This window comes from Lycium ferocissimum, chromosome 6 (genome assembly GCF_029784015.1).
Source record: "Lycium ferocissimum isolate CSIRO_LF1 chromosome 6, AGI_CSIRO_Lferr_CH_V1, whole genome shotgun sequence".
Classification (NCBI taxonomy): Eukaryota; Viridiplantae; Streptophyta; class Magnoliopsida; order Solanales; family Solanaceae; genus Lycium; species Lycium ferocissimum.
The window spans coordinates 32510873-32523509 of record NC_081347.1 but is presented as its reverse complement, the minus strand read 5'-3'; the positions used below and the strand labels follow the sequence as shown (position 1 = coordinate 32523509).

Genomic DNA, 12637 nt, shown 5'->3' with positions numbered 1-12637 from the left:
TTTAATTAATAGATACCCCTTTGTTTCAATTTATGTCACTTTCCTTTTTAGTCTATCTAAAAAAGAATGATACATTTCCATATTTAGAAATAATTTAACTTGAAACTTTCACTTTTACTCTTAATGAAATAATTTACTATCACACAAATATATATGGCTTATTTTATACTACAAGTTTCAAAAGTTTTCATCTCTTTCTTAAACTCTGTGCCTATTCAAACTATATCACAAAAATTGAGACGGGGAAGTAATATTTATCCTCATGTATACATATTTAATCCTGGTTAAGTGATATGTATTCTAACTTTAGCTTTTAATTACTGATTTTGCGCAGCATTGAACGCGAAGAAATATTTTTCGATTTGGTATAAATAGTGATACGTATTCTAGCTTTAGCTTTAATATGTAACTACGGATATGATGCAAATACTTGTATATATATATAATCATTACAAATTTACGGTACACAGGTTTATATCATATTACTTTACTACTTATATAGAAGAGACACTTGAGCTCCTTATTCACCTTAGGTTAGGGGTGTTTTAGGGATTTCCTTTCCTGTTTGCATTGCCTTGGTTGTACATCTATGCTTTTGACATCATACTGTTTCTTTGAGTGCCTGAAAAGCCTGGCCTTAACCAGCTGCTTCAAGGGTGTTGTTGGTATTTGCTATTTCTGGCTGCTGCCGCCTTTTGTACGTCACGTACAATGGATTGAAGTCATTGAACTCTCAGCTTTAATTTATTCAACACCCTAAATGTTCCTAATTATTTCACTTGGTTGTGTGGTTATGATGGGCCCATGAGGGTGTTTACGTAAGTGAATCAGATGATAAAGCTAATGAGATCAGCCTGCAAAAAATATAACTCAGCTCAATTTGTTGTGCCTGAATGGATAAATACAACTACATAAGTGAACCCCCCCCCCCCCCCCCCCGCCCCCCCCCCCGCCGGCCGTAAGGGATCAGCTCAAAAATAAGATATGTGTTAGAATATTGAGAGACTGATTTGGAAATTTCCTTCTAAAATTGATGATCCAATTTGTACACTGTATATCTGATTTTATACAATTGTCCTAGGGACTAAATGCTAAATATTTTGTACTATGTAACTAACTCATTATGGATTATGTATGAAATTACAGAGAATCAAAAGTGTCATTTACTCTATGTAACTATGTATACAATAACTATCCTATGCCTCTTTAATATTATCGTTGTGTGTGCAAGAGGGCCTTCTCTCTTTGTTGTTTTGCCCATTCGTTACCCAAAGAAGATGAGGAATATGTTGACCAAAGTAATAGATCCAACGAGATGTCAAACTTGTAAAAAATCGACCAAACATTCACTATGTTTCACTTCATCAACTCACCTTCTTCTTTAACTCATCTTCTCGATTTCTTCTTGAATCATCATCGGAATGCTCACCGGAAATATTATTTCCAACATCCCCCCTCAAGTTGGAGGGGAGAGGAGAAACCCCCAACTTGGATAGCATTTCACGGTGAGAAACCCCAGATAGGGGCTTGGTGAAAATGTCGGCGATCTGAAAATTTGAGGGAACATACGAGAGTGAGATCAACCCTGATAAGAACTGTTGGCGGACAAAATGGCAGTCGATCTCGACATGCTTAGTCCGTTCATGAAAAACGGGGTTCCGAGCAATGTGAATAGCCGCCTGGCTATCGGAGTGTATGGGTACCGGCAAAGATGGTGTGAGAGAAAAATCTTCAAGAAGACGAAGCAACCAAGTAATTTCAGCCGTCACCCATCGCATCGATCTATACTCTGCTTCGGCAGAGGAGAGAGAGATTGATGCCTGTTTCTTGGATTTCCACGAAATGGGTGCTCCTCCAAGGGTAATGTAGAAACCAGACACGGATTTGCGAGAAAGAGGGCAAGAACCCCAATCTGCATCGCAATAGGCACTCAACGTGAACGAGGGTGCTGAGGAGAGATAAATCCCTTGTGTGGGGTTCAGAGAAAGGTATTTGAGCACTCGGAGTGCAGCAGAGAAGTGTTCAACGGTAGGGTTTTGCATGTATTGACTGAGTTTGAGCACAGCAAAGGATAAATCAGGTCTGGTATTGGTTAGATAGTTCAATTTACCTACTAAATGTCTGTAGATTGTAGGATCATTGAGCAAGATTTGATTTTTAGTGTCAAATTTGTGTGCAGGGTCAATTGGAGAAGAAACTTTGGGAAGATGAGAGCAATCGAACTCAAGTAAGAGATCTGAGGTAAATTTTTGCTGATTAATGATAAATCCATGTGGCTCTCGGAAAACCTCCATGCCCAAGAAATAATGAATATCCCTTAAGTTTTTGACTTTAAATTCTGTGTTCAAAAATAGCTGAATCTGAGTAATTTCCTCTTGGTGATTACCTGTTAGTAGGATATCATCGACATAGACTGCAATTATAGCGATAAGATCACCTGTCTTCTTAAAAAATAGAGAGTAGTCGTTGAAAGAAGCTGAATACCCTTTAAAACTTAAAGCTCCTGCAAGTCTGGCATACCACTGCCTGGAGGCTTACTTGAGTCCATAGAGTGATTTCCTGAGTAGGTAAGCATGATTAGGACTAGGAGGAGAAATACCTGCAGGAAATTTCATGAAAACTTCCTCCTGCAGGTCTCCATGCAAAAATGCATTGTTGACATCCAATTGAGAAACACCCCATCCTTTCTTTACTGCTACAGCCAACAAACACCTCACTGTGGTCATCTTTACCACTGGGGAGAATGTTTCATTGTAGTCAATTCCCTCCCTTTGAATATCCCCCCTCACAACTAAACGAGCTTTGAGTCTTTCAATTGAACCATCAGAATTATGCTTTATCTTGTACACCTATTTGCAAGGTAAAGCTTTCTTTCCCTTAGGAAGCTCCACCACCTCCCAAGTGTGGTTAAATTCTACGGCAGAAATTTCAGCTTTCATAGCTTCCTTCCATCCTGGGTGCATAGATGCTTCTGAGAAACTCTTTGGTTCAGTTAAAAAGGAAATGGCATGGAGGACATTATGGTTAGTAGTAGACAGTGCATGGAAAGAGTGAATAGGAGGGTCAGAGGGTTGTGAGAGAAAAGGATGAGTGATGTCTGTGAGATAAATACTATTGCAGATGTAATCCTTTAAATAGGCAGGTTGGTGAGAAAGTCTATCACTCTTTCTGGTGGGAACAGAAATGGGATTATGTGGGAAAGTAGGAGAAGTAGGTGATGGTAGTGGTAGACTGGGTGATCCTAGTTCAGTGGGTGGTGTTTGTGGGTGTTGTGAGGAGAAAGAATTATCACTGGTTGTGTCTGATGGGGTAGGATTAGACTGTGGTAGATGTAGAAATGAATGAGGGTCTGGATCAATGGTTATATCAGGTTCGGGGAAGTGAGTGTGAGAGGTGGATGTTGTAGCTTCATTTGTCATGAAAGGGAATATTTCTTCATAGAAATGCACATCTCGGGAAACTAGAATTTGTTTTGTCTCTAGATCCAGAACTTTGTAACCTTTCTGGTTAGTAGGATAACCCAGGAAAACACATTTTCTTGCCCTTTCATCAAATTTTCCCCTTCCTTGGGACAAGGTAGATGCATAACAGAGGCATCCAAAAGACTTCAGGAAAATATAACATGGTTTTCTCCCAAATAGGACCTGATAAGGACTCTTCCCTTTGAGAACTTTAGAAGGCATTCTATTGATCAAATGTGTAGCAGTCAAAATACATTCACCCCAATAGGATATGGGTAATTTAGATTGAAAAAATAATCCTCTAGCAAGTTCCAAGAGATGTCTATGTTTTCTCTCCACCACCCCATTTTGTTGTGGGGTGGCAGTGCAGCTTCTTTGATGAAAAATTCCCTTTTCTTTTAAGAAAATTGCTTCAAGTGAACCTCTTCCTAACTCAAGAGCATTATCAGATCTGATGCTCTTAACATGAACCTCAAACTGTCTTTCTACCATAGACAAAAATGTTTTGAGAACAGGAAAAGCATTACTTTTATTTGTTAATAAAAAGGTCCAGGTTCCTCTACTGTAGTCATCAACTATAGTAAGAAAGTATCTATATCCATCATGAGTGGGGTGCTTATATGGCTCCCATGTGTCTATGTGAATCAGCTAAAAAATTCTAGTAGACTTTATATGGCTGATAGGAAAAGATGACCTGGTTTGCTTAGCTTTTGGGCATATGTCACACACATATTCAAAATTTACAGGAAAATGAATGAAATGGAACTTTTTCATTACTGAGAAGGGCAAATGCCCAAGCCTAACATGCCAAAGCTTTACATCTGAGACAACATTGACACAAACTGGATTTAAAGAAAGGCTACATAAACTATTGGAATCACTTCCTTTTTGAATTGAAAAAACAGTTTCATTGCTTAAACTCTTAATACTTGACACTCTAGGATGTAAGAGATATAGTCCCTCCTTCACTTCACCAAAAGCTCTGACTCTCCTCAAGGAATAATCCTGCAATATACACTCAGTGGATGTAAAAAATACTGAGCAAGTAAGTTGAATACATAACCTATTGACAGAGAGAAGATTGTACTTAAAATCTGGGACATAGAGCACATTCTTAAGAGTAAGATTGTGTAGAATGGGTACACTTCCTGTATGTGTGACAATTATCCTAAAAGAATTAGGCAGATTGATCTTAACTGGAATAGGAAGTGCAATTAATGATGAAAAAGAAGATGAATCAAAACACATATGTTCTGATGCCCCTGAATCTATAATCCAAGTTTTAGAATTATGAATAGATAAACAAGAGCCTGAATATTTTAAAATTGTACCAGCACAAGCATTGGCATTGATCTCTGGATTAGATGTGCTTGTTTTCCCAGTACCGCACCGCTTTTTATAGACCATTTTTGCTATTTCGTGCATCGCTCTTTTACCGAATCGCATTTGACTACGTGTAAAGAGATTCATTTTGCATTGCAAAATTCTCCTGTACTTCTTCAATTATTCCTGCATTTGCTCTTGCTTGTGTTCCATCTCCTTTCTGATTGGTGAATTGAAAATCCTCAGGAAAACCATGTAACCTGTAGCAGTCATCTTCAGTGTGTCCCACTTTGTGACAATATGTGCAAGTCACATTTGGGTTGTATTTGCTCTTCTTCCTAAACTTCTTAGGTGCATAGGTTGGTTTCTGTAAAGAATTTCCAAACCTTTGTGATGGTGGTGCATTTCTGTACCTTCCCTGGTTTTGCATTTGGTTTCCAACTTTCTGAATGTTCCTTCCCTGATTTGCTACCATGAATGAACTTGAATCTGATGGAATCTGTGCATTGACATATATCTCTCTTTGGTTTTCATCTTGTAATAACAAAGAGTATGCATGATCCATGCTAGGTAGGGGGTTTAGCATCAGTATGTTTCTTCTAGCATGTGAATACACATCATTTAATCCCATTAAGAATTGAATCATCCTTTGATCTTCTAGAGATTTGGCTAGTTTCTTCTTCCCTTCACAAATGCAGTCACAGGTACACACTATATCTGAGTTCAATGAGTCTAGCTCATCCCATAATTTTTTCAGTTTGGTAAAATACCCCGAGACATCTGTGTTTCCCTGTACTAACACACTTAGCTCTTTTTTTATGATGTAGCGCTTCCATTCGACTTTCCAAACCTTTGCTCTAAGTTGATCCATAGATCCTTTGCTGATTTGGAATATATAACACTATCCCTGATGTCTTTTGAGACTGAGTTTAGTAACCATGCTGTAACCATATCATTACAGCAGCTCCATTGGGGATAATCTGAAGAATTCTGATCTGGTGCAGTGTAAGATCCATTAATGAATCCAAGTTTCCTCTTAGCAGATAAAGCTATGAGGACAGACCTTCTCCAACCTGGAAATCCCTTTCCATCAAAAATGGAGTGAACCAAGGTCATTTGTGCGAATCAAGTTGTTAGCAGTAGCTGGGTGACTTGCATCATGACATTCGTCACATCGTCTTTTTCCAACAATGAAGTCGTTCCAACAACAACCGGTGTTTCGTTTCATCCATATTGATTGAAATTTCGAGTTATAGGTTCCTTATTTGAAGAAGAAGAAGAAGATTGACAGTGATGATGAAGGATTCCAGGATCGAGCTCCTTAATGCTCTGATACCATGTTAGAATATTGAGAGACTGATTTGGAAATTTCCTTCTAAAATTGATGATCCAATTTGTACACTGTATATCTGATTTTATACAATTGTCCTAGGGACTAAATGCTAAATATTTTGTACTATGTAACTAACTCATTATGGATTATGTACAGCTCATAGAGAATCAAAAGTGTCATTTACTCTATGTAACTATGTATACAATAACTATCCTATGCCTCTTTAATATTATTGGGCTGCTGTGTGTGCAAGAGTTGGGCCTTCTTCTTTGTTGTTTTGCCCATTCGTTCAGCCCAGTAAGATGAGGAATATGTTGGCCCAAAGTAATAGATCCAACAGATGTCAAACTTGTAAAAAATCAGACCAAACATTCACTATGTTTCACTTCATCAACTCACCTTCTTCTTTTAACTCATCTTCTCGATTTCTTCTTGAATCATCATCGGAATGCTCACCGGAAATATTATTTCCAACTGTGTGGATAAAGCCAATCTCATTTATATTGCTGTAATGTAATCTGTCCTTTTATTTACCCACAAGGATCAATTCATAAGTTCAGCTCTCACTTTTCTGTTTTCTCAAAGAAAATACTGTGTTGCTCTCGCTTTCCATCTTCTTTACTTTAGCATATGTGAATTCTCTTGCTTTGTTTCCCTTAGCTTCTATATATTATTTCTTTTTGGTGGTCTCTGATTTTGGGCTGATTTCGTTGATGTTGTTGTTTTGGAGTCCCGGTTTTGTGATTTTTCTAAGATATTACGTTTTTTTGTGAGTATTTATCTCGGTATACGCATTCTCCCTGTGAAAAATATTTTCCAGCAACAATAAAAACTCTCAGATACTTGAAAGATACCATAGGCCTTTGTATTTTATTTAAAAGTGCAAAGAATAGAGATGCAAAATTAGGCCAAGTAGATCAAAATCAGGTTTCATTTTAGTCTAGAAGTTAAACAATCCAATGAACTGATTCTGGTTCATCGTTCATATAATGATCAGCTTGTCGATTTGCTTATTAAGGCCTTTGCCTAAGGAAAGGTTTGAAATTCTCAGACTTTTACATTGGTGTTTGCCACAGAATGTTAAATAACCGGCTTTATTTCCTTAGCTTCTATATGTTATTTCTTTTTGGTGGTCTCTGATTTTGGGCTGATTTCCTTGATGTTGTTGTTTTGGAGTCCCTGCTTTGTGATTTTTCTACGCTTCGCTTGTCGGACCTTATATTAACAGGTTTAGACAATAATATATACTTTGTAAATAAGGAATCCATTCTTTCAGTTTTTGTATGGAAGATTTCTGTTCTTGTAATATTCTGTCCGAGTAGTCTTAGCATTTTACTATCGTCGGGAGAAGATGAAATTAACGGATGACAGTAAAATGAGAAGGTAGAGTAATGTGGAAAATGATGGAGTAGCAGAGAAAACGGAAAAAGAAAGTAAAATGAAAGAGATAAGAGGGAGCTACTGCAATACTTAAGAACTTTTCTTTTTATTACCTATATCAGATGAAGTTTTATCTGCTTGTTACTAACTTGATTCGACCACTAAATAAGTACAAACAGAGGAGGTTGTGACATGCTTCATTCGAAATAGATAAAAATGTAGTAGCTTTTCTTAGATTGCTGCACACATCTTCTTCTATGTATTCATTTTTATATCTTTATCACAACAATGAAAATTATTTCCAACCTCATATGTTGTTGAATTGCCATTTATATTTGTAGCTTTCAACTGCAGCCTTTATACAAGATTGTTTGTCATCGTGCTTCGACTGTGCACTTTCTTACAAAATGTTTGAATTATGTGATTTCTTTTTGGATGTGCGGGCATATACAAAGTCGTCGACTATAAAAGGAACATAGAGTGAAATTTTTTTACTTCGGCTTCAAGTGGAACATGGACTAAAAAAAAAAATTGCATCTTACATCACAACAAATATGATTTCTTGTACTTCGTCTGCTATTTGTTCTCGAATTCAGTTGTTTATTCTCGCTGAAGAATATGCAGCGAAATAATGTTTGCAATTTCTGTTATAGGTGACAACTTGGTTGATTTGGTGAAGACGAGATAATAAATCACTGCACCATCTATTGTTCGCCAGTATTGACGACAAGTAAGTAACTTAGCGTTTTCAGTAAGTTGATTACTTGACTAGTTTTTTGATGCTCCAAATCTCAGTTCTAATAAAGTTATTCTTCGTTATCTGTGATTGTTTCGTTATTATTGCTTTCCATGGATTTCTAATATTTAGAATGCTTACTGTTACTACATAGGTCAGTGGAATACAAAGCAAAAACTTATTCACTGACTTTTGTACTTGGAAAAAAATATAGCAACAAAGATATGGATCGGAATAAAACAACCGACCAGATGCAGGTTAATGAAAAGGATGTACAACTATTAGAAAAACAGCTAAAAAGAAAACGGTCGAAACGCCAATGTATTCCTACGAACCCCACAACTGTAGAATCAGTTGAGCCGTCAGCTTCATTTCGAAAAGAACCAGCTGATTATGATGAGCAAAATAGCCTTGCAGCAGCGAGACGCCATGAAAATTTAAAATCAGGTTAGGGGTGGCCAAAATATATTGCCTCAACTCATACGTGCGCAGATATAAAACGATATAGCGCACACATAGTACTTTTCTCAACTGTCTGCCTTTCTTTGCTTTGCATTCCTACTGACTAAAATTATTTACGTTTCACCTCTGATAGCAACTACTGAACATGATGTCTGTTCTATCATAAATACTTGTCACGACGAAAGTACTATTGTTCGCCCATCTTCTGTTTTTGAGAAAGGTAGGTCCACCTACAAAGTTTTCAATTTTTAGTAATTAAATGTATATTCATATATAGATAATAAATATTTTTCCCTTTTAGGCTCAACATCGCGTACCTGTAATGACCAACATAATATACCATCTCAAACAATTAAAGGTAAAGGTTTCTGCAGATACTCAGCTCTATTATTATTAATACTTGTTTCCTGTTTCATTCTTAATTTTGGTACTTTCTAAAATTACAGGTGCTAAATCTCGAAATAGAAATGTTTTGCATATTAGTGAACTTCGAACATCCTACGTTCCACTTAAAAAAGTTACAAGATGCAAATTATGTCATGCGTTTAATTTTGAGTATGAATCAGCTGGATTTTGCTGTAGTGTAAGGTTCAGTTAAATTGGTGTCACATAAGTTACCTGAAGAATTACGAAACCTATATTTTGGAAGCTGCGAAGAATCAGAACATTTTCGACATTTATTAGAACATACAATAATATGTTTGCTTTTACATCTCTCGGTGTACGTTATGACAAAGATTTAGCAAGAAGGAATCATGGTATTTACACATTTCGGGTTCAGGGACAAATGTATCACTTCATAGATGATTTATGTTAAGGGGAAAGCTAAAAATTTGCAGTTGTATTTTTAAGATAATGATAATGAGCTTAGTAATAGAATGATGTGTTCAGATAAGATTGACGAGTCCATAGTTAGAAAATTAATGGACATTTTGAAGATCAACCCGTATACCATATTCCTTAAAAGGCTTATGGATATTCCAAACATAGATTATTTTTTATATTGCTTTCAAATGTGATTCAGGTTTAGACCAACGGGTATATAATCTTCCTACTGCATCCGAAGTTGCTGCTATATGGATTGAACAAGATAATAATAGTGTTACTCACACACCTCACATTCGAATTTACACACATAATAATAGATCACAATTAGTGAATTATTATTACGGATGTTATGATGCTCTGCAGTATCCACTGATATTTCCTTATGGACAAAATGGATAGCATTGTGGAATAAAAAAAATTGGAAAGCTTGAGAGGAGTAGTGGACAATATTTTCATACTCAACTTGACAAATTACCCAGTATAAAAAATGTATCTTCAATTGATGGATATCTTTACATTGAAAACAAAATCTTGCAAAAGGGGAAAAAAAGGCGGGATACAGTTTCCGTTCGTGAATATTACTGTTACAAACTTCAAATAAGAAACGATGATGAAGATGAAATTTTACACACTGGTAGAGTATTTCAGCAGTATTCAGTAGATGGATACATAAAACTTGAGACCCAAAGGTTAGATTTCATTTCCTTCAACCAAGATTTATTCAGAACGGATGTATTGCAAGGGTTGCGTGACATTTTAAGGCTGGGGGAACGAAATGCTTCTAATGTTGGAAAACAAAGATTCCTTCCTGCTTCTTTTATAGGGGGACCGCGTGATATGCGACAACAATAAATGGATGCTATTGCATTAGTACAACATTTTGGTAAACCAGATTTGTTTTTGACTATGACTTGTAATCCGGCTTGGCCCGAAATAAAAGAACATCTCTTGTCAACTGACGAAGCACAAAATAGACCTGATTTAATTAGTCGCGTATTCCGAGCTAAAATTGCAGAACTCAAAACAGATATAAGCAAGCGAAATATCTTCGGAAAAGTTGCTGCTTATATGTACACAATAGAATTTCAAAAACGGGGATTACCGCATGCACATTTTTTTATTATATTAGCTAATGAATACAAGTTGATAACACCTGAGGCGTATAACAGTATAATTAGTGCCGAATTACCTGACGAAGTTAAAGAACCGGATTTATACCAACGTGTTCTTAAACATATGATGCATGGACCTTGTGGTGATCTAGATTCAACGAACTCATGCATGAAAAAAAAGGGTTATTGTAAATTTAGCTATCCAAAGCAATTTGCTGATCAGACATTAAAAGGAAAAGATGCATGCTCAATCTACAAAAGGAGAAATACTGGAAAGATGGTAAAGATAAGAGAAAAACCATTAGACAATTCTTGGGTTGTTCCATACAATCCATTCTTGCTTGGCAAATTTAATTGTCATATGAATGTTGAAGTTTGCTCAGATATTAAAGTTGTTAAATATCTGTACAAATACATTTGCAAAGGACATGACAAAATAGCTTTTGCCGTAAATAATAATGATGTGAACGTAGAAATAGATGAAATAAAAGAATATCAATCTGCAAGATGGGTATCACCGCCGGAAGCTACATGGCGTTTGTTTGGATTTCCCATTAGCGAAATGAACCCAAGTGTCTTGCAGCTTCAGCTACATCTGAAAGGACAACAATTTGTGTCCTTCAAAAGTAATGCTGATATAAATACTATCCTTAATAATCCCATGATTAAGATGACAATGTTAACTGAATTTTTTTTATATGAGTACATCGAATGATGATGCTATACGACTGAATCTATTATATAGAGAATTTCCCGAACATTTTGTATGGTCTAGCAGTTATAAAAAATGGACACGTCGCAAACAACGTCTTGCAATTGGACGCGTTGTGACATGTCATCCAACAGAAGGAGAACGATATTATCTAAGATTATTACTAATGAATGTAAGATGTCCAAAATCTTATGAGGATCTTCTAAAGGTCAATGCAAACGATTGTAGCTCTTTTAGAGAATCTGCTGAAAAACGAGGATTGCTACGTTGTGATAGCAGTCTTGCTGATTGCATGTCTGAAGCTATAAGTTATCAACTGCTGTATAGTTTGAGACGTTTATTTGCTGCACTATTAGTGTATTGTGAGCCTACGAATCCAAAAGAATCGTGGGAAAAGTTTGAACAGCCAATGTGCGAGGACTATAAAATTTTACCCAATCTGAGATCAAATGATATTCGGTATAGAGCGTTGAATCATATAGATGATATCTTGCATTCTATGGGACATGATATTAATGAATATAAACTTGTTGATCAAACAATTAGAGCATCTCCCCAAGCTAGAGAAATGAAAGAAATCCACTTTGAAAGAAATATTAATGTTACAGAAGAGGATTTATTTTTGCATAGAAAATTAAATAGAGAACAACGAAAAGCATATGATACTATTATTCATAGAATATTTTCAAATAAAGCAGGAGCTTTTTTCGTTGATGGTCCAGGGGGGACTGGAAAGACTTTTTTATATCGTGCTTTGTTAGCCACTGTGCGTAATAAAAGATATATAGCCCTTGCAACAACAACATCTGGTGTTGCAGCATCTCTTCTCAGTGGTGGGCGAACAACACATTCATGATTTAAAATTCCTATAGATATTGATGAAAATTTCAGTTGCAATATTAGCAAACAAAGTGCATTAGCTCAGTTAATCCGAGATGCAAGATTGATCGTATGGGATGAAGTATCGATGGCCAAAAAGAAAATGATTGAAACTTTTGATTTACTCTTAAAAGATCTAATGGATATGAATAAACTTTTCGAAGGAAAGGTTGTCGTTTTTTGAGGCGATTTTAGACAAACTCTTCCGGTAGTACGAAACGGGAAAAAAGAAGATTTCATTAATGAAAGTTTGTTATACTCTCATATCTGGAGCCAACTGGAAAAATTGCCGTTATCTATAAATATGCGGGCAAAAACAGATCCAGCTTTTTGTAATTATCTTATGAGAATTGGAAATGGAAAGGAAAAAGTAAATCTTAACAACAAAATCGAAATTCCAGATTCATTAAT

General features: G+C 36.1%; 1 protein-coding gene across 15 annotated transcripts; it reads left to right on the top strand.

Annotated features, from left to right (window-relative positions):
• Positions 1-515: 515 nt before the first annotated feature.
• LOC132059626 (uncharacterized) lies at positions 516-11406 on the top strand. Of its 15 annotated transcripts, none has more exons than XM_059452300.1 (6): positions 6599-6749; positions 8151-8227; positions 8456-8680; positions 8829-8915; positions 8997-9053; positions 9720-11406. In XM_059452300.1, exons 3-6 carry the CDS (start codon positions 8458-8460, stop codon positions 9920-9922), a joined length of 570 nt encoding a protein of 189 aa, XP_059308283.1. In that variant the 5' UTR covers positions 6599-6749; positions 8151-8227; positions 8456-8457; the 3' UTR covers positions 9923-11406. The 15 variants fall into 15 exon arrangements, with proteins under 15 accessions (XP_059308279.1, XP_059308280.1, XP_059308273.1 ...); XM_059452298.1 differs by having other exon boundaries at positions 8388-8680; XM_059452296.1 differs by lacking the exons at positions 6599-6749; positions 8456-8680 and adding an exon at positions 516-818.
• The last annotated feature ends 1231 nt before the right edge of the window (positions 11407-12637 follow it).